Source organism: Leptonychotes weddellii, chromosome 2 (assembly GCF_054177405.1).
Source record: "Leptonychotes weddellii isolate Sample4059 chromosome 2, ASM5417740v2, whole genome shotgun sequence".
NCBI lineage: Eukaryota > Metazoa > Chordata > Mammalia > Carnivora > Phocidae > Leptonychotes > Leptonychotes weddellii.
Genome location: NC_138370.1, coordinates 104,450,358 through 104,477,452, shown reverse-complemented (window position 1 = coordinate 104,477,452; position 27,095 = coordinate 104,450,358). Strand labels below are relative to the sequence as shown.

Sequence of the window (27,095 nt, the reverse complement as noted above, 5' to 3'; positions counted from 1 at the left end):
TATGAAAGGTCCTCGTTATATGTATCACATCATAATATGGAAGGTGCATTAATGTAAAACACATTTGTGGGTATTATATTTTAAAGCTCTCATTTTCATTTACTATATCAAAATTGATAACCATGTTATGTATTTTTATGTTGGTAAGCTAACAAAGTGACCTTAAATGTAATCAAACACAGAACATATTTTAAGATTTTGTATTTTCCGGGGAAAAATTCTTCTCTTCCACCCATGCCTGTATTCATTTCAATATTTACAAAAATTTGGTCTAAAGTAAAATAACCTCACATTGTTTTGACAGGAGAAACAATTCAGTGCAAACAGAGAAGTAATGTTTGATGTGTAAGGAAATGTCAAGAACCCCCTCATCAGAATGACTGTCATTCTATGATTTCAGGGTCTAAGCACCTCTGGAAGTGAGGTTAACAAGGTAGAACCCCAGGACCTTTTGCGGCAACAGTGGAGAGGGGCAAACCAATACCACAAGAACATGAGCCTCAAATCTCCGATGTCTGCTCTTCCGTTCGAGAACAAAGGCAGCCATATCATGGCTAGAAGTGGAAACTGTTTTCTAGTCCGTCACACCCCTCATCCCAGAAGAGTCTGCCACATCAAAGGTAAGGTAACTCAAGGTCCTAGAATGTCTCTCTCTCTCCCTGCATTTGGGCTACTTGATGCTTCTGTGGATAAACACAAGGATACTATTCAAAATATTTAACCAATGGTGAGACACAGGTATTGACCATTGAGACCAGATGCCAGCCTTGGGGATAGAGCAGAGCCTGCAGGCATCCTCTCTGCCAGGCATTAACCCTGGGATTTCTTGACTGTTAGAAAAGGGACCCGGAGAGATGCCAAACAGCTCACAGCAACAATTGACCAATTGGTATAAAAGTATTCAATATTTTAACAAACTGCATGGCCATGCTAGCATTTACATGCTAAATATTACCCCTAGAGAAGCATATATTTTACCCTCCAGCCCTTTTTCCCTTTCTCTCACTTTCTCTCCTTTTTTTTCTGTTCTTTCTCCCCTTTTTCCCTCCCTCCCTCGATGATGCAAACAAAAGAGGCCTCAGTCAGTCCCATAAGCAGCCATGGACAGCTCTGTAGAGGTGTCTCGGCTCAAAGCAAGGGGGTCAGGCCTTTGTAACCCCCATTAACCACTCACTGGTCAAGTTTCCATCCTACATGAGAGCTGTCTTCAGCTGAGAGCAATTCCCAGGGAGGGACTCGGCATGAGACATCAGTAGCTGACACATCTGTCAGGTGGACAGATGAGTGTGTTGGTCCTGAAGGCATGGTTTGGGTAGATGCATCCCCACATCTACTACAGCAATTATTGGAGCTTATGACTAAATATTTTTATTTGATTATTATCAAATATCTTCCACTAATTTGTGAGCTCCTTGAAAGCTGAAGATGTGTCTGTTTTGCTCACCACTTATTTTCAGTTTCCTAGAGTGGCTGCAACGTGGGAGGTACTAGATAATTCTTGTGGAAGGAAAGAAGGAAGCTTAAATTGCATTCAGATAAAAATTTAGAGCCTCTGATAGATTTTAAGTAGAGTTAATGTTCTGCCTCAGCTATCTAGTTGTGTGTCCTTGAGCAAGTGATTTCATTCTTTAAAAAATTCATTCTAGCTGTATTGTAGAAAGTGGAAGGAAAACAAGGGCCTAAGGAGAAGTTGGGAGATCAGTTAAAAGGCTGACTCAGTCATCCAAGTGAGAGGGATGAAGGATGGGCCAGGGCAAACAGCAGAGCAGAGAAGTGAAGATTGAACTTTGGGGTAGAGCAAGAGAAAAACCCAGATGAGCAGCACAGAGAAAGCCATCAGAGGGTTATGAGATAAAACAAGATTCAGTGAGAATGGCTGGGTGATCATCAAAGACAAATTGCTAAAGAAGATCAGGAAAACAAAGGCCAAGAGATAGGAAACAGATATTACAATAAAGAAGTCATAAATGGCTTGGAATCCGTTGTCTTGGCAAAATCTGATGACAGGATTTTTCAAAATCCACATGACAAAAGCATTCCATTTAATTAGAACTTTTTTCTCTATGATGGCAAATATTACCAAATTGAGTATATTTTTTTCTGACTTCCAAATACTTGAAAGTACTTGATATATAACTCCTATATATGTAATTCACATTCTGCCTTGAATTATCTTATACCTATAATACAATATAAAACTGTTGGCAGGCAAAGGACTGACTTTAATGTCTTCAAATCCCCTAAAATGCCTACCACAAAGCCTTACTTTTAGTAACATATGTCCACATATAAATACATGTTCAACTGAATAGAAAACTTTCTTTGGAAATCTTTCAAGGATATCCATGCTAATGCCTGAAAGCCTAGTAACTTGAACTGCAGGAGGAAGAGAAGAGCAGCAAGCTGCTGTATTTTGACTGATAACAGCTATGTGCTCTGAACCCACACTCAGCACAGGGACACTACAACTAGTTTCGCTAATTTCACCCCAAAGATAATTCTTATAGTCCGTTTTTACTAACATTCAAATGTTTTAGTCTGTGAGATCTAATGTTATTTTCATAGATAAATCCTTAAAAAGTTAAATATCAGTAAGTTTATTCAGTCTAAGAAATGTCAATTTAAAGTCTATTTGTGATACATCTATGCACTTTGCTAGCAATACAGCATAAGACAGTGTCTGCTCACAATGTACTTGGAGGAGATAGAATAAAAGGAAATAGTTACAATTGCGTTATGTGCAATTATAGAAGTATGCTGGAAGTTCAGATGTAATATACAGATAGGGCAGCCACTGGAGGAGTGTCAAGAAGGCATTTCACAGAGGTTTTTACTGGGAGATACATGATAAACATTAAGAAGAAACAATTAGCAGGACTTGGGTATTTATTGGATTTAAGGATGGAATAAAAAGTCTAGAATTATTACCAGTTTTTTTTAGCTTGGTTAACTGTCTGGATAGTGGGCCAACTATTAATCTTGGGCATATAGGAGGAAGAACATACGTAAGAGGTAAGATTAAAAGCTTCATTTCAGACAAACACGTTGTGCTTGATGTGCCAATGGAACATTCAGGAGTAAATGACCAAGTAGAGAAATGGATATAAGGACTTGGAGCCTAAGGATTAGATGAGGATGTAAAGTAGATCTGAAAAGCAGGAAGCATATAGGTTAAATCAGTAATGTTATTGCCCAAGAAAGAAATCCTAACAGAACTCTGAAAAGCACAGGGGTGTATAGACACAGAAAATCCAGAGAAAGAGACTGAAAAGAAATAGTAGAGATTCTGAGATACAAAACGTTGTCTCTGAAAATAGAGAGAAATGATTTTAAAGAAAGAGGGAACAGTGGATGTGAAAGATGAAAATTTTCCATTTAATTTACAAACTAGTGATCTCCACAACCTCTTCTATTACATAGAATAGGGAAAGTCTGAATTTATACACAGGACATATTAAAATCTTACATTTGCTTGGCAGAAGTTTTTAAGCTGTAGTCTGTGGGCAAGAGACCAAGATGGAGTAAAATGTGTTTGAACAGAGGGCACAGTAGCCAAAGAAATTTGCGTATCACTACTTCTTGACAAAAAGCATTATGTTTAGTCACGGGATTAAATGAGGCTTTTCGGAACTTTTGCTAAAGCTAAATTTTGAGATCATCTACGCGCGACTTGCTAAGAGGTAATTTAAAAACTGGCCCTACAATGGTAGCCTATCTCCAGGCTCTTTTGCTTTAGAGAATAGTTCATAGAAAGGACAGAGAGTGAGGATTTCGTTGAAAAAGAGTCACTGTGGTGCCGTGCACTTCCCTTCCCCGCCACGAGGAGCAGTAGTAGCTGTCTTCACTTGTACCTGCAGGGCTTTCCAGGACCATTTATGGAAAATGTCCAGAGAGGAGACACATCTCACTGGCTAGCTGGCTTCTTGCCTGTGCTCCTCCTGGTCTGCCCTACACTGTTTCCGCAGTGGATCATGGGGAGACTCTTCTTGGGGTGAACTTGTTCTGGATCTTCTATGGTATGGAGGACACAGATGACGGTGTCTGAGTCTCTTCTTCTAAAATCTCAAGACAAGAGCTGGCTGGAGCTGGCTGGAGCTGGCTGTGTCAGTGGCACAGACTGGGATTAAACTGCTCTCCCACAGAAGACCAGGTCAAGGGCGTTGTTTCCTGTGGGAACACTCTGGAGGAGGTTGGCCAAGAACTGTCTTGCAAGGACCCAGCCCAAAGGACTAACTAAAAGGACAACTCCAGCCAAAAGAGGCTGGTGATATTTCACCTGGGGTGAAGGTGGGAAGGAAGAGAAGTTAGCAATTATCTGGTAGATACATCATCCATGACAGTGAACGGTGTCAGAGATTTCCTCAGCCAGGGTTCTCCAAAGAACCCACAGAAATACCTCGTGAGAGAAAGAGCCAGCATTTTTTCTCTGCCTCACAGATCTGTTTTCACGGATGCCTCAACACTAAATTAAAACCATTAAGCAAATAAGACTTTGTGTCCCCTTCACCATTCCTTCATCCTCCAACCCCAACTCTGGAGGAGCTGAAAGCAGTGAGTGGGGAAGGAAGAGCGGAAGAGCGAGGGAGAGGAAACGCAGACCACACCCCCACGCCCCTGCTGGTCTGCAGAGACTGGGTCATCCTTGGCCTGGAGAGGAGGGTGTGAAATGGAATACTAATACTTCTATAGCACTAGCGATCCTGATAGTAAATATTTGGCATTCTTGATGGAAAGTTTTGTGTATCATAAAGATTAGTGCAGTTACTTGTTATTTTTTTTTTTAAAGATTTTATTTATTTATTCATGAGAGACAGAGAGAGAGGCAGAGGGAGAAGCAGGCTCCCAAGGAGCAGGGAGCCCGATGTGGGACTCGATCCCAGGACCCTGGGATCATGACCTGAGCCGAAGGCAGACGCTTAACCATCTGAGCCACCCAGGTGCCCAGTTACTTGTTATTTTTAAAGTAAACTTTAAAATAACAATTATAAACCTTTTTGCTTTAACATTTAAAATTTAACTTAAAGATTTTATTATTTTACTTATAAATCTAGAAATTTTTTTTTTTTTTTTTAGATTTTATTTATTTGCGAGAGAGAGAATGAGAGACAGAGAGCATGAGAGGGAGGAGGGTCAGAGGGAGAAGCAGACTCCCTGCTGAGCGGGGAGCCCGATGTGGGACTCGATCCCGGGACTTCAGGATCATGACCTGAGCCGAAGGCAGTCGCTTAACCGACTGAGCCACCCAGGCGCCCTAAATCTAGAAAATTTTAACAATCACTTCAAGGGAGTCTTTGGTTAATATTTAGTCCCATTTACAAACTTAGTAAAAAAAATACCTTTAAAAGTTTAAATGTCAATTACTCATTTAGTAGATTTGATTTCTTTTAAAATATTTCACATCCTTATCATGTGAATTCTCACCAAGCTATAAATAAATCTTGTAAATTAAATAAATTAAACTTATAATATAGACAAATACATTATTTAAAACATTTCTTTACTGTTTACCAACTAATGATATTCTCATACTTTTCTGCCTAAATATTATATACATTTTAAAAACACATATGCAATGGTTTTTACTAAACTTAACCCATGAATAAGAATAGTATGTATTTTTCTTATTTTATCATTTCCATCTTTTATTTGAAACCTTCCCAATGTTAAAGCACACCATCAACTAAGGAAACAAATACCTTGAACAAAAAAAAAATTAGAGTTATTACTATCTCATTAAACTGGGGGTGCATATCAGTCAGAAAATTAGGCAGGAATGTGAGATTTGAATCTTCACCTGGCAGTCTCTGAAAGGTGAGTCCTTCAGAATCATGACCGGAACAGAAATTTGATGCCCAGTATGGGGAGCTTGTCCTTCCTGAGCCTAAGACTCCATTACCTAATTCTCCTGTATTCAAGGAAGTTAATGAAATTCCCACCAATATTGTGCTAATCTCCTTCACTGCTGCGTTGGGTTTCACGTTTCCCCGACTACCTTTAAATCATTTAATGTTGTCCCATTTGACTCTGAAGCCACTTTAATGCCATTGCACTTTCTACATTTTTATGTAGGTCTTTCCTAACTCTTGGATGGATAGAATCTGAATTCTTTCATGTTACTTATTACCATTTTTTAATTAAAGGAGATAGCAGAGAAAATAAGGATTTCTCCATTGATTTATCTTCATGTTAATATTTTATTTCATTTGGTAGGCAATTTTTCACGACGCACCTGGGTCAATCACTATCTCAGGTGTTTAAGATAAAATGGTAAGATGTGATGCTATCTTCAAAAATTTTATTCTCATTTCTATTTGGAACCAGTTACTATCAGTTAAGTTCTAAGTATCAGACTAAATAAAAGCTCTATGTTTGGCTGTGTTATTCATTCATTTGATAAATAATCATAGAGCATCAACTTTGTGCCAGGCACTATTCTAGACACTGGGAATAGAGCAGCAAATAAAACAGACAAAATACATGCTTTCATGAAGCTTACATTCTAGGGCAGCTCAGCCCAGCAATGTGCAAACAGATATGATAGGCGACAAGTGCTATGGGAAGAATAAAAGAGCATAAAGGGACAGAGTGTGATGGGGTACATTTCAGACAAGGTTTTCAGCAAAGACCTTTTTGATGTCATTTGAGCAGATAGATAAGAAGGCAGTGGACTGATAGTCCTAGAAGGAAATTGAGAAAAATGGGCAAGTATAAAAAACACTATCCAGAAGCTTCCTGTGCAACAAAGCAGCCAGCTATACCTATCTCTGATAATTCACTGTTTAACATAGAGCAAAGTCCCATACACCTTCACTTCCTAAGCTGTTCAATATGTCATGACATGGCATTGATACCAGAAAGAGGATCTTTCGGTAATTCAATATATGAGCCAAAGGCAAATAACTCTTACAGGAGAGTGAAGGAGCCTAGAAAGCTTGGACATGAGGAAGGAGGTTCCTTTGTACCACGTTTTCCTTCCTTCCCTCCCTCACAATCTACCTCATCCTGCCTCCTATTCCTAGCTCCTGCAGCTGTTTAAACCTTCTGCCAGGACAAAAACAGGGCCAGTGTGTGTCTTTTCAGAGGCCTTGTACTGAGACATTCTGGATGCTTCCAAACACCTGAATGCGATATTCATGAAGAGGGCTAACATAGTTCCTTAGTCATCCTCAAGACGGGAAATGAGAGGTCTGTCTGGGATAGAAGCAGATCCGTTGCACTTGACTCTCACACCAAGGAAGATGTGAGCCTAGTTCTCAAGGCTAACAAGATGGCAGAACATTTTAAGGAAGCACGTATTGCAGGGGCACCTGGGTGCCTCAGCCGGTTAAGCGTCTGCTTTCAGCTCAGGTCATGATCCCAGGGTCCTGGGATTGAACCCCGCATCAGACTCCCTGCTCAGCCAGGAGTCTGCTTCTCTCTTTCCCTCTGCCTCTTTCTCGCTCTTTCTATCTCAAATAAATAAGTAAAATCTTAAAAAAAAAAAAAAAAAGAAGCATGTATTGCAAACATAATTTGCTACCCTGACCTTCAAAGAATATCCACCTAGCACTGGTTCATACAGTTTGTAGTCTGACATTCTGCGTACACTTAACAATATGAGTTGGGAAATGGCTGATCATTGAAAGAAAATCTGCCCCAAACTTAATGTGGTTGTTCGGTCTGTTTATCCTGACTCACCTAGGTCTGAATAACATTCCCATCTGTACTGTGAATGATGATGAGAACTCACTGGGAGCATTGTGGGGTGTTGACGAGTTCAACTACTTAGAGAAGGATGAGATACCATTTGCCAAATGCAGTTATGTACCCAGCGCTGCAGCCCTGGAGAGCCCTGTCAGAGGAGTCTCACCAGCCCCAAACAATGTCAAGGTGCCCCCACGGCCTCATTCTGGTGAGTCCTGTGCAACTAATGAAATCTGTCCTGAGGCCTCCTAAAAACTCTCGGGGGTGGCGGGGGTGGCGGGGGTGGGGAGGGCAGGGAGGATGGTCTATGTGATTGTTAATATAGCTGCAACGATTTTTAAATAGTCATGAAATTTTCTCACTGTGAAATAGGTTATTCATTATAAAAATTTTTCACTCGTTTAATCTCATTTCAGTAGTTCAGTAATGTTAATAAATATTATTATTGTCTTTATTATGTCCAAGACATATTTGGTGTAGCTATAGTCTCTAATCCCGACAAAGTATCTAAGAGGTCTTAAAAATGAATATTTAGCCAGAATTGATGGGGAAACTACTGTGACAAAAAGTGAGTCAGGGAAATGCAGTAGGGTTGGAATTGCACGCTTCCATCTTCCCCCACTGGGCGGTCAGCTCCTGAAGCTTGGGGCCCAGTGTCATTGCCTTCTGTGTTTCTGGTATTCTTGGGGTCTCCCCAGGTCCCAGCACAGTGTGTTTGATATTTAGTAATCAATTAATTAATGTTTACTGAATTGAAACAAAAAAGGATTAATCAACAGAACATATAGTTAATAATATTGTGTGTTTGGAAGTTATAAGAGTAGATTTAAAATTTTTCATCACAAGAAAAAAAGTGGTAATTTTGTGAGGGGTTAACCACACTTAACTGTGAGCATCATTTTGCAATATATACATATGTCAAATCATTATGTTGTATGTCTTACACTAATATATTTTAAAAAGTGTAGTATGGGAAAATCTAAAGCGCTAGGTAAAATAGAAGGAATTCTGGATGGTAAATTATATCCAGTTCTCTTTCTCTTATTTTTTTTTAAAGATTTTATTTATTTATTTGACAGAGAGAGACACAGCAAGAGAGCAGGGGGAGTGGGAGAGGGAGAAGCAGGCTCCCTGCAGAGCAGGGAGCCCGATGCGGGGCTCGATCCCAAGACCCTCGGACCATGACCTGAGCCGAAGGCAGACGCTTAACAACTGAGCCACCCAGGCGCCCCTTCTCTTTCTCTTATTACTGAAAGTTTCAGGGCACATGAAAGTTATTTTGGTATAATGTGGTAAAATACACTATTGTTCAAAGGATAACAGTAAGAGGGACCATTAGTAGAGTACTCACCCTGGGATTCCATTCTAAGGTCTTCACACTTGTTAACTCACTTCATCCTTTCAAGAGTTCCTCTTCCTTACCCACTAGCAATAAAGAATCAAAGCCCACATATTCCACCTTCTTTCTGGTGTTCCTTCTTATACCATAAAACCCAGAAACTTGAGTTAAGTGTTGCCATCTGGTAAGATTTATATTTCAGATGTGGGGCTCAGGTCATCTTTTTGGTTGCTGTCTGCTCTCAAGCCTGACTGGAGACATGGGCTTTTCCTGCTACAATATCCCAGTGTTCAGATTCTGGATTTATGGGTGTCTGATGGCAAAGTCAGCAGATATGGTGACTTTCAGATTGCAGCGGTGACCCTGTGCCTAATCTTTAGCCCCACAGATGTTGTGACAGCAACTGAAGTGTGAGTAGCATCCTGACCCCCCTTCCTCCTGATTGTGATAAAGGCTGTGCCCCCCTGGGAGGGCCAGGTGCAAGGTGCTGCTCTTGATTTGTGAGGGTCAACACCAGAGTTCACTGCTTCAGCCCTGCCAGTGAAATTGCAAACATCTAATTCCCTGTCTTATTTACAGTTTAGCTTAAAATAGGGTGGTTTCTGTTTCCCAGAAGTGAACATTAACTTAATAGACTCACCATCCATAACTCTGTTCTTCCTCCTTCCTTCCTGCTCTCTTTTGGAGAGAGGTAACTTTACAATATTTTTCTTTTTTCAGCTAGAACTAATGAATTCAGTTACTATTGGGAAATGCACAAAATCTCTTCATCTTTTAAGAAATTGTGTTAACTGTGGCTTCAGTAAAAAAGATAGCATTGCTTACAGAGAATATATCTTTAAATTAATACAAAAGGAAATTAAGCAAATATTTAAATGGTTTTAGAGTGATTTCATTAGATGAGTCTATGAAATGTGTATGGTTGAGAGACTGATGAAATAAGAAATAAAATAAAAAAATGTAATTATAACTCAGCACACATCTCCTTCTGGCCACAGGTCAAACAGCAAACATATAATCTCTTTAATTAGGGAAAGTGTCAGTTATATGGGTAGGAAACACAGAAAAACATGTCTTACACTGAAATATGTACTTTTAAAAATTAGTTTACCCAGATCAAGAAAGCTCTTCCAGTCTTTCTTTATATCATCTTCCTGGGCATTGAATTAGTTTGTAAATATAAATATCCTTTTATTATGTTATTGTAGTATAACTTTACCTGCAAGGTTTCCAATATTTATAAACATATCCCTGAGTTGACCTTATTTGCAATCCAGATATACTCTCATTTATTTCAGCAACTGACATATGTGTCATGTGGTAGAAATTTTTTCAGTTTGATCTAAATATATTTTCCTGAAATATCATTTCAGAGCCCTGTAGAAAAATCAAGGAGTGCTTCAAAACTTCCAGTGAGAATCCCTTAGCAATTAAGAAGGTAAAGAAGCAACTCTTTGCAGTTACCTATTTAGTTCAACTTCTGTCATTTCTTCTCTTTTTCTTCACGTACCTTTCTGAAAAGGTACATTTCACAATATTTTTTACAACTTTAAAAAAAATTTTTAAATTTAAATTAAATTTAGTTAACATATATTGTATTATTAGCTTCCAGGGTAGATTTCAGTGATTCATCAGTTGCATATAACACCCAGTGCTCATTACATCACCCTCCTTAATGCCCATCGCCCAGTTACCTCATTTCCCCATGCCCACCCCTCCAGCAACCCTCACTTTGTTTCCTAGAGCTACAAGTCTCTTATGATTTGCCTCCTTCTCTGTTTTCATTTTATTTTATTTTTCCTTCCCTTCCCCTATGTTCATCTATTTTGTTTCTTAAATTCCACATATGAGTGAACTCATATGGCATTTCTCTTTCTCTGACTTATTTTGCTTAGCATAATACCCTCTAGTTCCATCCACATCATTGCAAATTGACATAACATAAAAATGTATGTTAACTAACTGGAATTTAAATAGAAACATTAAAAATGGTTTATTTAACTTAGCATCATTATTTTAAAATTTATTCACGTTGTTATGTTCACCAATAATTCATTCCTTTTTACGGCTAAGTAGTATTCGGTTGTATGGGTATCCCACAATTTGTGTACATGTTCACCTGTTGATGGACATTTAGCTTGTTTCCAATTTTTGCCAAAGCTGATACGAACATTTGTGTACAAGTCTTTGTATGGATATATATTTTCTTTTCTCTTGGGTAAATACATAGATGTGGAATGACTGGGTCTTACTGTAGGTGTGGGTTTAAATTATTAAGAAATTGCCAAAGTTTTTTTCAAAGTGGTTGTATGATTTTATATTCCCACCAGCAGTGTATCAGTTTCCTTTCTCTCACATCCTGCCAAAACTTAGGATGGTCAGTATTTTTAACTTTAGCCAATTTAGTGGGTGTGGTGGTATCTCATTGTGGTTTTAATTTGCATTTCCCTGATGACTAGTGAGGTTGACATTTTGTCATGTTCTTACTTGCCATCCATATATCTTACGAGGAATGTGTGTTCAAAGCTTTGCCCACTTGGTAAATTGGGTTGCTGGTCTTTTTACTATGAAGTTTTAAAGATTCTTTATACATTCTAGATAAAAATTATTTTGTCACATATACATTTTGCAAATATTTTCTTCCAGTCTGAGGCTTACCTTTTAGAACCAAAATTTATAACTTTGATGAAGCCAAAATTTAAAATTTTTCTATCATAGTTTCAAGTCCACACAATGTCTACCTCTCTGTTGTGCCTTTTTGTAAGGGCTGACCTCTAGTACGGTATCGAATAGAAGTGATGAGAGCAGACGCTGTTGCCTTGTGCCTAATTATAGGCGAAAAGCTTACACTTTCATCATTGAATGTGATTTCAGTTGTCGTTTTTTTCGTAGCTGCCCTTCATATGGCTGATTCCTCAGTGTTCCATTCCTAGTGTTCTGAAAGCTTTTATCAGAAATAGGGATTGGTTTTTGCCAAATGCGTTTTCTGCATCAATTTGAAATGATCATGTTTTTCTTCTTTAATCTGCTAATATGATCTTTTTTAATCTGCTAAAATGATCATATTTTTCTTTTTTAATTGTATTGGTTAACTTCTAAATGTTCAACTATCCTTGCATTGCTGGGAAAAAAACCCAGTTGGTCATGTTGTGTTATCCTTTTTATGTATTTAATTTCAAAAAATATTGTTTAACATTCTAGTGTCTATGTTCATAATGAATATGGGTTTGCAGTCTAATTGTAATGTCTTTTGTGGTTTTAGTCTAGCATAACACTGGCTTCATAGAATAAGTGGGGAACTTCTCTTTGAAATTCTGGGAGACTTTATGGAGAATTGGTATTATTTCTTCCTTAAAAGTTTTGTAGAATTCTTCAGTGAAGCCATCTGGGCCTGGAGGTTTCTTTGAGTCAGGGTTTTTAACTACAGATTCAGTTTCTTATTTTCCATTAGATATAGACCATTCAGGTTATCGGTTTCTTCTTTAGTGAGCTTTGGTAGTTTCTATTGTTCAAAGAATTTGTCCATTTCATCTAAGTTGTTGAATTTACTGATATAAAGTCAATCATAACATATCCTTTTAATGATTATATGATCTGTAGAGATGTTCTGCCTCTCATTCCTGACATTGGGAATTTGTGTCTTTATTTTCTTGATGAGTCTAACTGGAGGTTTGGTAGTTTTATTGATCTTCTCAAAGAATAAATTTTCCTTTCATTGGTGATATCTATTGTTCTGATTTTCTCTTTCTATTTCATTGATTTTGGTTCATGTCGTTATAGAAGATGGAAGCTTAGGTCATTGAGTTGAGACATTTTTCCTTTCTAATATAATCATATATTATAATTTTTTAAATAAACATTGCTTTGGCTGCATGCTTCAAATTTTACAATGTTGAGTTTTCATTTTAATTCTGTTCAAAATACTTCCTAATTAACTGTTTAATTTCTTCTCCATGGGTTACTTAAAATTGTGTTATTTAATTTCCAAATATTTGGGTGTCTTAAAGATATCAATTTAATTCCTTTGCAGTCAGAGAAGATACTTTGTATACTTTGAAACTTTGTAAATTTATTGAAACTTGTTATATGGCCCCAGAATAGGTCAACCTTGATAAATTTTCTAAGTGCCATGAAAAGAATGCTCACTCTGCTGTTGTTGGGTAGAATGTAATATAAATGCCAGTTCAGTTGGTTGATACTGTCATTCAGGTCTTCTGTAGCCTTACTGATTTGCTCTCCACTTTTTTTTATCAATTATTGAGAAAGAGGTGTTGAAATTTCTGACTATAGTTGTGGGTTTCTATATTTCTCTTTTAATTTATATTAGTTTTTTTTTTTTTTTTTCAGAGCTCCAGTGGCGTAATCAGTTAGTACATGGTACTTATATCAGTTTTTAATCATGTGTTTTGAAGCTCTCTTATTAGGAGTATTACTATTTAGGTTTATGTTCTTTTGATGAAATGACCCTTTTATCATTATAAAATTACTCTCTTCAATCCTGATAACATTCTTCGATTTGAAATCTGTTTCATTATAGAACTATTCAGATTTTCTATTTCTTCTCAAAATGATTTTGGTTATGAAATTATTCATTTCATTGAAACATTCAAATTTATTGATAATGTTATACGTAATAACCTCATGTTCTTTTTTAAACATATGCAGTATCTGTAAGATGTACCCTTTTACCTATCAGTTTTGTTACATTATGTCTTTGTTTTTCTTGATCAGTTTCCATAGTAGTTTATCAGTTAGTATAACAAAGAACTAATTTTTGTGGGGTTTTTTGATTCTCTGTTATATATTTCTTTTCTATTTTGTTGATTTATGTTATCTTTTCCCTCTTTCTATGCACATACTTTATTTTATTTTTCTTAACTTCTTTTATCTTTTTAATGTATATATTTAGCTGTAAATTCTTCTTTGAGGATTGTTTTAATTGCTTTCATAATTTTTGTTATCAGCATTAAGTTAAAACTTTTTCTAATTTGCACTATAATTTCTTTTTGCCTCATGACTTAGTGACTGGATATTATGTATGAAAAGTTATTTGTAGGAATCTGAAGCTCATGATAGAAACACTTTTTTCCAAAGAGAACTTTGTGCTTGCTTCTGTAGGAACCCAGAGGCCCTAACAGCTTTGACTAACTTAAACAAAGTTTGAACCTTGACCTTAGGTTATATTTCCTCAAGGACCATTGCACTTCTAGGTCACCTTCATCTTCAGGGTGTAGCCCTTTGTTGGCCCTTATTTGGGTTCTAGGCTTTGAGTCCTGTCTTTCAGGACCTTTTAAGCTGTCACAAGAAAAGTTTTCACTCTCCAGGATCTTACAGTGACTTCAGGCAAAAATGGCTACTGTACTCCCTACAACTGAGGCTTCTCACTTCCCCTTTACTTTGGCCTATTAACTCCTACTTTATTCACTCCTCGACAGTTTTAATCTTTTTAAATTTTAATCTGCCTTTTTAGTTGTGTCTAGTGGGAGGGTTGAACCAAAAAATGTATATTGCTATTCCCTAAAACAGGAAGTCTTATTATATAATAAACTTTAACAGAAGAATGCATCTATCTACAATATAGCTTTATTATCACTAAATGTCAGCAGTTCAGTATTTTTCTATCAATTCCAGTCATCACAGTCCCCAGCTGTTGACCTCTTCAGCCACTGGCTTCTGCATGTGTTAAATAGCCCTCACTTCTGAAGGTTAAAAGCCTTCCTTGGAATAAGCACATAGATCTAAGGCTTCTGTAACTCTTCTTGGACTTAAAGCTCTTATAGCCTTTTTTTTATTTTTGAATTACAGAGTATATTTGCCTCCCAGAACAAGAGCGTAGCCTTCCTCTTTCCCCTTCCAGTAAGCAAGGGAAGTAATTTAGCTGACCTCTCCAGTTCTCCGGCTCTAGGCTGCCATCCCCAGGGCAGGGAAAGCAGCATGTAGTGTCTACACAGACATTGCATAAAATCTTTTGACTGTCTTTTTCCCGTCGTAAGTCTTCCTAATTTAACAGAAAATCTCATGTGTGATGAGTTGGTTGTTATCTGGAGCAGCAAGATAAATAAAGGCTAGAGGGCATTCAAAAATTATTATCTTGGTGTGTGACCGAGGGCTTATTCAAAATGGCTTCACAAAATGTAAATTATATCTCACTCTGTGTTCTGTCTCCAAATGCAAATATTTGATAATTAGATTTTTATGGGAAGATTAAAACAAACCTCTCTTTACTTTCATGTACATCTCTTATTTAGCTACAATATTTCTCATTCATTTTATATTCAACTTTCATAGAAAATATAAGTGGATGCAAATGCGTATTGATTATGTTATACCTTTGATTTAGGAAGAAATTAAGGTAAAAAAGCCACTGTCACCTCCAAAAGCATGCTCTGCTGCTGACTCTTGTTCTTCAGAGGTGATGAGTACCGAGACTGACGTCAAAGAGAACACTGTTTGCATACCAAACTATCTGGATCAGGAAATCAAAGTAAGAGGCAGGTTTATTAAATCCATAACTTGGGAACAGCATGAACGTATAAAAAACCACATTACTAGCATCCTTAAGACTCTTTAGTGGTTCCCCTTTAACAATGGAATTGATCTAAAGCCACTTAGCCTGAAATCCAAGGCCTACTTCTTTTATTTCCAGTCACTGTTACAGAAACACAACCTTTGGTTTAGACATAATGAAGAACTTGACATTTGCCGAACCAACTCGGCCCTTTCTTCCCATGTTTTTCTTTATCATCTTCCTAATGCTTGAGAGGCACTACTTCTTGCTGTTACCTATACGTTTCCTTTGCCTATATTAAGGCAGAGATTCCTCCAATCAACATTCATCTCTCCCTCTTATCTGTGGAAAACTGTTTCCTCAAACCTACTCTGCCTGGGGTTACAAACTTAGTTTTATTTATAGTAATGTGTCATATCAGACTACTGGAAGGTTCTCTCCAGCCACAGTTATTTCTGAGAATGACATATAATGAAGAACGAATTAATCAGCTGATGTTTGTTTTCCTCCTTTGTTTTCCTTCTTTAGATCCTTTTGGTAGCCTCCACATTGCTTCCCTGTAAGACCCAGTGAAATGAATTAAGGGTGAAAGCATTGTAATGATGACTCTGATAGCAGTTTTAAGTGAGTTATCTGTCATAGCAATTGCAAATAGGAGAGCATATTATAAAGATTGTTATTGAATAGTCCTGATAAGGAACTATTTTAAAAGTAAAGCATAACAGTGGCATTGGGTATAATTATGCTGATGATTAAAATTAGGAAGGAAAAGGGGCGCCTGGGTGGCTCAGTCGTTAAGCGTCTGCCTTCGGCTCAGGTCATGATCCCGGAGTCCTGGGATCGAGCCCCACATCAGGCTCTCTGCTTGGCGGGAAGCCTGCTTCTCCCTCTCCCACTCCCCCTGCTTGTGTTCCCTCTCTCGCTGTCTCTCTCTCTCTGTCAAAATAAATAAATAAAATCTTTAAAAAAAATTAGGAAGGAAAATAAAAGGAAAAGAGAAGAGGGGAGAGTATCTGCAGACAAGAGTTGTGGTTATACATGATTTCCTGATGATTCTGGTGAAAGACTCCCGATTATATAGAGTCTTCAGAATCACTGTGCCTCTTACCTGCTACACTCTGGCACCACTGATGCTCTATAATTTGCTCATTCCCACCTTTAGGAACTTTCCCTACTGAGAAATCTCTTCTCTTTGATCCTCTCAGTGGTCACCTTCTCATTAAGGTCTCAGTTATAATATCACTCAGAAATACTTTCCCTGACCACCCAGTCTAAAGTAGCTACCTACTCACTCTCTATTCTATTACCCTTTGTTATTTTTTGCATAGCACATGCCCTATCTGATATGTTTGTATTTATTTGTTTCAACAGTGTCTCTGCCTCTGACCCCACTCACACTAAAATTTAAGTATTATAGGATCTCATACTCCTCTGTCTTGGTTCCTGCTTTATCTTCCATGCCTAGATAAGTGCTAGGCATCTAGTAATTATTAAATAAGTATTTATTGAATGTTGAATACAAAAATTAAAAAGAAAATTTTACCAAGATCAAAGTAGAACTGTAGAAAATCAGCTAACTGATATGTCATCTGATATGCTCACATCTGATATATGCAACTGAACCATAAACTGAGTGCAGTTTTAGTCAGGCTGTCTTCCTTCCTTAGGCACATCAACAATAGACCAGCAACATGATCCTATAGAACTGGACTTTTGGGCATCTATTAAAGAGCCTTCCTCTCAAAAGCATCTTTTATCTCACAGATATTGACCTAACTGGACACCAGTACAGAATCCACCAAAATGCAAGCTCTTTGAAGGAAGGGATCCTTTCTATCTCATTCACAACTGATTCGTCAGCACTCATCACTTTGCTTGAAAACTATTAACTGGTGCATACCCAGCATGGCATTTTATCAAATAGTTGGTGGCTATTTGTGAAATAAAACAGAGGGGGTAAAGTGAGAAAATGAGCCTTACCAAAATTTTTTGGCTTGTATAAATGAGTCCTAAAAATAGATCTCATTTTGGTGGTATTCTAACCTTCCATACCTTCTACAAAAAAATCTGAAATATCTTCCAATTTCCTACTCTCCAGGCTGGTAACTCTGAGTGGCTGTGAAGGCAAGACATGTTTGTGCAGGGATGTGTATGAAAGAGTATACAGTTTCACAATTATTACTTTAAAGGAAAAGAAAAACAGAATTCTTTGTCTCTTAGTATCTTGTCTTTAGACTTCCTCTCAAAAATCTTGAATTTGCAGAAATAATAGTCTCTTTACTATTGACATGAAATTCTGACAAACACCTTCATTTATTTTGTAAATATCTAATATCAATGACAAAATACTAGAGTGGGAATACAATTCATTGCTTCATTTCACATAGCTTATGAGAGGGATTGTACAGGCATTAGAAGAACATTTAGGAGGAGATTTTCGGGCTGAGAGAGTCTTCAATGGGAAAGAAACCTAAAGAATATTTAAGATACAATTAAAAGATGAAGAGAAGTATGGAAAAGATACTTCCCAGACAAGAGACCTTCCTATCTAAAGGCTAAGAGGTGAGAGCACTATTTATTCAAGGAAGTAAAAACAATATGGCTGATTCAGAGAGTACAGGGAGAAGGCTGCAAGAGATGAGGCTGGAGACTTAAGCAGAGACCAGAAATAAAGGACTTGTTAAGCTGTATTGAAGTGTTCAGATTCATCTGAAGTGCTGTGGGAAGCTAGTGAAGAATTTTAAACGCTGAGTTATACTGAAATTACTTCGTAAGTATAATAATTACATGGTCATATTTGTAGTTCAGAAAAATTGCTCTAGATACAATATGCAGAATTAATTTGGAAGGTGCAGGCAAAATTGCAGGGAAAGTACTCTGCTTCCAAATGTTAGATTAGGTCCAAGACTTAGCTTCCTGCTATAAACAACTATATAACTGGGAAGAACACATGAAGAGACTGTTTTCAGGCATTACACAACAGACAGTATAGATTTATGACAGTTGAGAGAAGGAACACAATTGGGATGATTTCCATGTTCAACCTAGATTTCAGCCTGGGGCACATTCCTAATCATGGCACAGAGAAGTGGAGCCCAAGCGGAGAGTAACAGCTTCACTAGGGAGAGAGAACAAAGTTTAGAGTTTGGGGATTCTGAGGTGGCTGGAATTTACAAATAAGATACTGAAGAAGGGGAATCTGTGGAGATAATGAGCTCCAGAAATCTGTAGAGGGTGCGATGAGTCTTTAGTTTAGCATAAATTGCACATGCACAGGATGGGAGTCTGAGACCTGGCAGAAGAGAGCTAATGGGAGGCACATTGCTTAGAGATGCTGGCGTTCTGATGTGCCAGAGTGGAGAGACCTTGCTGAACACACTAGGAATGCAACTGAAACCCTAAAAAGAGAATAGGGTACTCTAGCCCTACAGGAAGGGCTACTCTAGATCTATAATCTCAAATCCTAAAATCAAGTTTCAGCAGATCAAATTCACCTGCCAATATATTAAGTACCTTCCAGAAAAAACAAAAACAAAACTCAATGGAAAGAATGCAGGAGAGTTCCTTAAAGGACATATTCTATTTCCTCTCACTAAAGGGATATACTAGAGTCTCTCAAAGCTGATCACTGAGTGATCTGTAAGTCAGAAGAAGCTGGGAGCAATGTATAATCACCATATTGATGAAAAACCCATGAGAGGCAAAGTACCCTAGGGAATCTTTTAAAGAAAAGAAAACATTTCAGACAGATGAGGGAAAAGGATGTTGCAGAGTAGCTCAAGCAAGAATTGATGCTAGTTTAGCCTGGGTCAAGGCTATGGGGATAAAAAGGAATGGAGAGATTTGAGAAATATTTAGAAGGAAGAATTTACTTCTTATAGTTGCATTTACATCTTGTAGATGTGAGGGAGTTGGCCAGGATGAGTCTCTGGGTCTGGCTTGGACATCTATTCAGTGTATGCAAGTGTTGTCCACTGAGATAGGGGAGTGAGGAGGAACCAAGCTTGGAGCAGGTTCTAGGAAGAGAAAGATGGGTTTAGTTTTAGATAATCTGGGTTCAAAGTCCCTATAGTGTATATGAGAGGATACATTTGGTAGGCAGATGGATGTATAGAACTGAATTTCAGATAGGTCTAAATTCTAAGAATAGACACAATTTAGGATCAAATTGGAAACATCATTACTTGTCCTTAATGTTTTATACTTTAATGTTTATTATAGTCCAATTTTCTTACATTTATTTCATATATTTATCTCCTCTATCATCCACACATCAGCCCTTAGTGCCAGATAAAAAAAGTCAAGGAAGGATTCTGATTGACAAAAGGGAATTATATTCCCCACTCCATTGGGCCAACCACTGTGTTCAGAGAACTGAGGAAAAATGACTCCAGCTAGATTCACCCACTAAGAAAGGAGCAGGGCAGACAGGGACAGTTCTGTTACTGGAGAATCCCAGTTAGAACCCCTGGCACAGAGGGGAAGGATCCATTCCCCCAGAAAGAAGAAAAGAGAATCTGTCCTCCAGAAAATGTGGGTACTGAGCAGACAAAACAAGAGAAACACTGTATCACCTACCCCCAAATTGTTACTTGTATTGGAGATGTTTTAAGATTCCACTGCATACTATTTGAAATCGGGTTCCCAGGCTAACATCCCAGTTGACTTAATTGAGTGTCACGTGCAGAGTGACATTTGGGAAGATGAGATCGATGGGGAAGTGAAGGAAATCTTATAGCCCGTGTGCTGTTTATTTGCTCACTGTGTGACTCTAATACTCTCTGTCAGATTCTGGCAAAGCTCTGTAACATTTTACGCACTGATTCTCTGGCTGAAGTTCTACAGTGGCTACTTCATGCAAGCTCAAAAGGTGAGATTAAAAGAAGTATTTGCAAACGCTGAGCTCAGTTTCTTGTCAGAAAGTAGGAATGTGCCAATATCTGAAATTTTCTACCTTGGCTTTGCAAACATACTCCTGCAATATTACTTCCCTAGTGATTCAGTAGCCAAGTCTCTGCGAGTCTCTCTGACTGACTGCATGCAACTGGTCATTCAGTGACCCCAAATTTGGCATGCCCCAATTTAAACTTCTTGGGGTGATGTGAAGCACTGCGTCCAGGGCTGGTTTGTGCTTCTTCTCCAGGTCCACACACCCAGGGGTATCCCTGAGCCTATTTCCTGGCCTGCTGTGAGCCCTGAGCACAAAGCCTGTTTCCTTTCTCTGGTATGGATGGCAGTATGTGTAGCCTTCCAAGTTCTCGATTCTAACAGTCTTGCCAATTGCCCCACCAAAACCATCAATCCAGTCCTCTCCCAGCCTCCTTTGGGGTCTTTGTGGCCTGTTCCGTGAAAGCATGTGCCGGTCCCAGTTGGGACAACCATAAATAGCAAAGAGTAGCTGTCCTGAAACCTAGCTGGTCATCAGACTGACTGAGGCAAAACTTCGGAGGTGGGTGGATCCTGAGGATTTGAATTTCTAACAAGTTCCCAGGTGATGCTGATAAAGCTAGTCTGGGGGCCACTCTTTGAGAATCTGCACTAATGAAGGTTAGGAAATATCAATGTGTTAGGGATAGACTAATATTTTTGAATAGGGAGCATTTTGGAAATAGTCCTTTACCCAGGAATCCAAGACTACTTGGCAAGCAATTAAATATTTGGGGGTAAGGAGTCTTTAGTTCTTATCTTTTTTTTTCCCTTTTTAAGAATGTAACTTTAAAAAATATATACAAATAATAAGTGCTTATTGTTGGAGGGGAACCCAGATGAACCAGAAAAAATACAAGAAAAGAAGAACAATAATCAATCAAATCATCACAGACATCATTTCAGTGACGACTTTGGTATATATCTTTAGAGATATGCTTGTAACTATTTATTATTTATTAGTCTGTATTTTAATGAGATCATATGATTTTGAATAGATATGCTTTCTTTTTTTATTTGGCAGCAGCCTGAACGGCGGGTTTTGTACTGAATACTTAAAAGTTATTCTACTGCCATTTGGGGACAAGTCCCTCAGTGAGTTAATGACTCGGGGAGCTCTATAGTACCACAGCTGCACAGATATCAGGGTGATGGGAACCAACTTGTCCACAGAAACCTTGACTCACAAATAAATGCCTACTCAGAAAACATATTACCAGCCTTTCACACTAGAATGCTGGATAAAAGAACTAATCTCGTGTTTCTAGCCAACATGATAATTATAACCTTCATGCCTACCCCCCCTTTTTTTAAAATCAGAAAAAGAGTGGGTCTCAGCTTTGATTCATGCTGAACTGGCTGAAATAAACTTGTTGGCCCAACAAAGAAACAGCACAGCAAATCTAGCTGCAGAGACTAGGAAGCCATCCAAAGTTAAATCACCCCCGAATTCACCTGCAAAATTGAAAGTGCTGACCAGAACGAGGCAAGGACATCAACCCACTAGGTAATTAGATATAATGGCTACCTACAGGGCATATGGTACAGAAAGACTTTTAATTTTCTTTTTGTTATCTTTCCAAACACTAAACATGCTGATGTTTTCAGTCTCTTCTTATTCAGTAAATGACCACAATGTGTATTTGTTTTCTTTCATTTTCATAAATGTAATATGAGAATCATTCTAAATCCTATTATAGCCACCCAGACATCTAAGAAATGTATTTTATTTGTAAGAAAATGTAATTTTCTAATGTAATAATACATTTTGTAAGAAAATGTATTTATCTGATCTAAAAATGGAAGCAATAAAGCAGTAATTGTATTATTATTATATATTTATTTTTAAAGGCATATAACACAAGTATCACTTTTTTTGTGTAGAGCAATGCTAGATTAAAATAAATTGCTTCACTTAATTTTCTCTGGCACACTCCTGCAGGCTGCTAGAGGGAAAAATAACAATTACAGGAGTTGGAAATTATTTTAGTGTAAATTTTTCTTAAACTTTATTTAAATGACAGAAGAAAATACATATTTATGTATAATATGGTGAAAGAATGTGATGTTATTTAAGTCAGGAGAAAAAATCTTGTTGCTTTGAAATTAAAAGTTTCAAGAGAAAATAAATATTCAAAACCCAAGTCACTTTAAAAATCACTGAGATAGAGAATTTTGTATTACGATTTGTCTCCACCTTAAAGTTTCCATAAAATTGGAAACTGGGAAATAGGGTCAGTCTTTCTACTGAAAGTCAGAAGAATTTTTCATTGGAAAGTACACTTAATGCTGTCTGCATCAAAAACAAAGAATTAGGATAGAATACTTAAGATATATATGTACCTAGCTTATTGATGATAGTGCAACCTATAGAAAATAACTTGTTTGTATCTGTGAATTTCATTTTCTCTTTCTCCAATTACTTAGAGTGTCAAGTCAAGGATCTGAAGGAAATAAGGAAGCGCCAAAAGGTTAAGTACAGTTTGTGATAATTACTGGGTTGGTATAGGGAAACCAGTAAGTATTTAACTCTTTAGGGACACAGACAAGGTTCTATGGTTTTAAAGGCAGTAAAATTCAGTAATGATTTCTAATTACTTTTAAGGGACAGTGTCTGCTGAATTTCTCATCAAGACAAATTTGACATAAACTTAACTTTGTTTTGAAAGGCAAAGTGCCTCATCAGAGACAGATAGATACTCTTTGAGAAGTAAGATAGCAGGATAGCAGGAAATATAGGTTTAGTCATGCCAGTCCAGTGACCGGAGAAGCCCTGCAGTGACCTAACAAAAGGACAATGATCTCAGCGTTTGGTTCTTCATAGCTTAACTGTCAAGCTAAATTATTTTAACTAGAAACCAAGTCGATCATAGAAAACAGTAAAATGGCAATCGGCCGCAAGCAGATGCTCTGTGAAACAGGTGAAGTACAAGAGAGAGGAGCAGTTTTGTGTCCCTACCAGAAGCCCAGCCACACCCTACAATTAGGACCAAGAAGAATAAAGAATTGTAGATTGTCCTACTTTGGTCCAGAATAGACCAACTGAAACATTCCTGTGGGTTTAGCAGCTTCTAACTTTAAAACAAGTGTAGCAACAATGACTATAGAGCAAACAACTAAGAAGTATGTCTTCAAGCCTCAAATAAAAGTCTATCCTCTTGTTTCTACAAGTTTCTCTTCTACCAGGAATCGTATGGTAACCAATTAGAGTTCTTTGAGGTCACTCTAAACCCCAGCAGCTTTTGTTGGTGTTAACCAAACCCAAAAGGGGTTATATGTGCTAACGGGCAATAAGAAATATAGTAGAGAAGTTAGAAAATACTCCCTTACTCTGACACACCAAGGATAGTCTATTGTATCTGACTTCTACCAAACTCCTCACCCTAACAGTACAAAATCACAACAGGGATGGTTTTTATTACTCAACTTTATGTCTTACCTGTTGGCCCCTGTTTAGATATTTGAAGAAGTTTTGTATAAGAAGCCCCAATCATACTTCTTTGTCTCCAGTGGTGATAGTCAGCACCTCTCCAAATCCGTATTCCTGCTCGGGTCTGACCTATAGGTCTTGGGAAGCACTTATGCATATAATTCACTTGTTTTAATCTGTTTGTCCATTTTCTTTTTTGTCTATCAGGACTATAGATCCTTTTCCTTTCTCACACTGGTCCCATCCTTGCCTATCACCTCTACAGATCACCAGTTCTAATTCATTCCTTCCACAATAATGTTTGATTTTAAGAGGATAGAACATATCCTGCATGTTATAGAACAAATAACTCATGAAAAATGAGCGGGTGGTAAGAAAGATAAGAATAGATTCTTTTATGAACTTGGGGTATATTTGATTCACCTAAACTTTATGTAGTTTTTTTTTTTTTGTATGTCATTTGCTACTAAAACATGTGGCAGAAGCTATATTTGATGGCTCAATTTTGGTCTTATTTAGTTTTTTTTCTATTTCAGAGGCTGAGCACAGGCCTCCGTTGTTTATAAGAAGAAATAATATGAAAATGCCCATTGCAGAATATTTCAGCAAACCAAAATCTCCTCCCAGGCCTAAAATTCAGGAAAGCTTATCAACAAAACCAGTGTCTGCAAGGAGTATGCAACAAGGATGCAATCTCTCTCCCCAGAGAGCATTTTATCCTTAAACATTCCAAAGGTAGAAATTCTAGATTGAGCAATTTCTTTCACAGACATGAGCTTCACTCCATAACAATATCAAATTATTTTTAAAAAATATTTTGGTATCAGAGAATCAATAGCTGGTGGCATATGTAAATCTCAAAGCACCTGTATATAATGCTACTAAATAAATAATAACGGAGACAGTATTTCTATTTGTAGTTAATTTAGCACCATGTGTGAAAGAAGTATGTTTATTTATATACATTTCTAGTCTTGCACTGATTGTATTTGTACATAAACATAGGGTCCTGACACTAGGAAAACCATCCACACCAGAATCAGGCAGCTGCAGTTTGACACATGCCCCAAACTCTTGATAGAGAAAAAACAAAAACAAACACAGAATTTTAACATCTGAGCTAATTTTCACAATCTACAATGTTTCAGTGCTGTTGGAACACTGAGTGGATTCTGTAGTGATAATAGAAAAATACTGGCCTCCTCCCAAAAAAAAGATATAAAAATTATCATGAATTTATGAGCCAGAAAGGAAAGAGTTTCTACTCTTTGCTAATTGTGAGTGATATTAACAAATTTCCTAATATTTAGCTTTTTTGTATTTTTAAAATAAACCACTCTTGGGCCATGGCTATTATTCTTTCAGTGTATTGCTGGATTCTATCTACCAATTAGCCAATCTTTTAGAATGTTTGCGACAATATTCAAGAGATACTGCAAATTTTGTGTATGTGTGCATGGGTGTGTGCAACGCTTTTTTTCTTTTTTTTAGAGAAGGAGTGGGGGGGAGGCAGAGGGATAGAGAGAATCCTTAAGCAGACTCCCTGCTGAGCATGGAGCCTGATATGGGGCTGTACTTACGACCCTGAGATCATGACCTGAGCTGAAATCAAGCGTTGGACGCTTAACGGACTTAGCTACCCAGGCGCCTCGTGTTTGTGCAATGTTAAACATAATATTTATATCATACTTGTGTGTCAGGAATCATTCTAAACACTTTGGATATAGTAACATTTAATTTTCACAATAACTATTTGAGATAGCTACTATTGCTATTCTCTCTTTTTTTTAAGTAAGAAAACTGAGGTGCCGAGAGTTGTGCTCATTGGTATAGGATAAACAGTTGTAATAAATGCCTTCTTTCAAATACAGTAGAGGATTACTTCTCACATAGGAGTTCGAAGTGTGTGTTTTGATGGACTGTTCAACAATTCGTTAGTTGCATATAACACCCAGTGCTCATCACCACACATGCCCTCCTTTATACCCATCACCTGGTTAAAACTAATGGTGTACTATATGTTGGCTAACTGAACATAATAAAAAAAAATAAAAAAACCCAGCAAAGTGTGTGTGTTTTTAGTCAGCAGGTGATTTTGCTTTACTTGGTGATTAGTTGGGGCCCAGGATCCTTCCATCTTGTGACTTAATCATCCCCTGGGGTTTCATTGACAACTGCCTCCTGCTGGCAAAAGAGGGAAAGGGAAGTGGAAGAAAGTTTTGATTTCCTATGGGGGTCGTAATAAATTACCACAAACTTAGTGGCTTAAATCAACCCAGATTTAATCTCTTACATATCTGGGGCAGGGGTCTGAAATGGGTCTCTTGGGCTAAAATCAAGGTGTTGGCAGGGCTGTATTCCTTTTGGAGGCTTTAAGTGAGACTCTGTTTCTTTGCTTATTGCAACTTCTAGAAGTTACCCACACTCCTTGACTCATGGCTCCCTTCTATCTTCAGAGCGAGCAATGGCCAGTGGAGTCTTTCTCACAACATATCCCTCAGACACTGACTCTTCTGCCCCCCTCTTCCACTGTTAAGGACCCTGTGATTGCACCGGGCCTGCCTGGTATCCAGCTTATCCAAGATAATCTCAAGGTCAAATGATTAGCAATTTGATTTTCCCTTACTGTCTAACCTCACAGGTTCCAGGGATTAGGATCTTGACGGGACATTATTCTGCTTTCCTTAGGGAGGGTACAATCTGCTTAAAATCTTGGCCTTGAAATGGCAAACATTACTTCTAGTCACATTCCATGGTTGAAAAATTGTCTAGCTCGAAGGGGGCTGATAAAATTCTTAAGTAGGAATCATATTCCAGGTACAACTATATTCTATGGAAAGGAAAACTGAATTCTGATGGACAGTGAGCTCTCTGACACAAAGGTTTAGTGGCTGGAACCTATGTGCTTAACCACTAGTCGCTACTGATATGTACCAAAACCAGGCTCACTTCATAAAGTTAATGTCAAAGCCTTTTCTTTTTCTTTTTTTTCTGTTACAGAGAGCTTACAATAGCACTGCACATTCCCCTTCCTTGAAAACTTAATAAAATTCACCTATCTGACAGACCATGTAGGTTTGGTGTTTTGTGGGGTGGTAGCCCTTTGACAATTTTATTCCTTCTACGATAACTGGCCTGTTTATATTTTCTGTATTTTGGAGGACTGACTTTGGAAATTTAATTTTCTTAGAAAATTAAGCCTTTCATCC

General features: G+C 37.7%; 1 protein-coding gene across 1 annotated transcript; it reads left to right on the top strand.

The window, feature by feature from the left end:
- The first annotated feature begins 409 nt into the window (after positions 1-409).
- C2H4orf17 (chromosome 2 C4orf17 homolog) lies at positions 410-24,625 on the top strand. Its single transcript, XM_006746648.3, is given in 8 exon segments — positions 410-620; positions 7,682-7,891; positions 10,396-10,460; positions 15,363-15,506; positions 20,319-20,400; positions 21,777-21,963; positions 22,884-22,927; positions 24,423-24,625. Coding segments are annotated over 8 exon segments (1,062 nt in total). The 5' UTR covers positions 410-493.
- Positions 24,626-27,095: the final 2,470 nt, after the last annotated feature.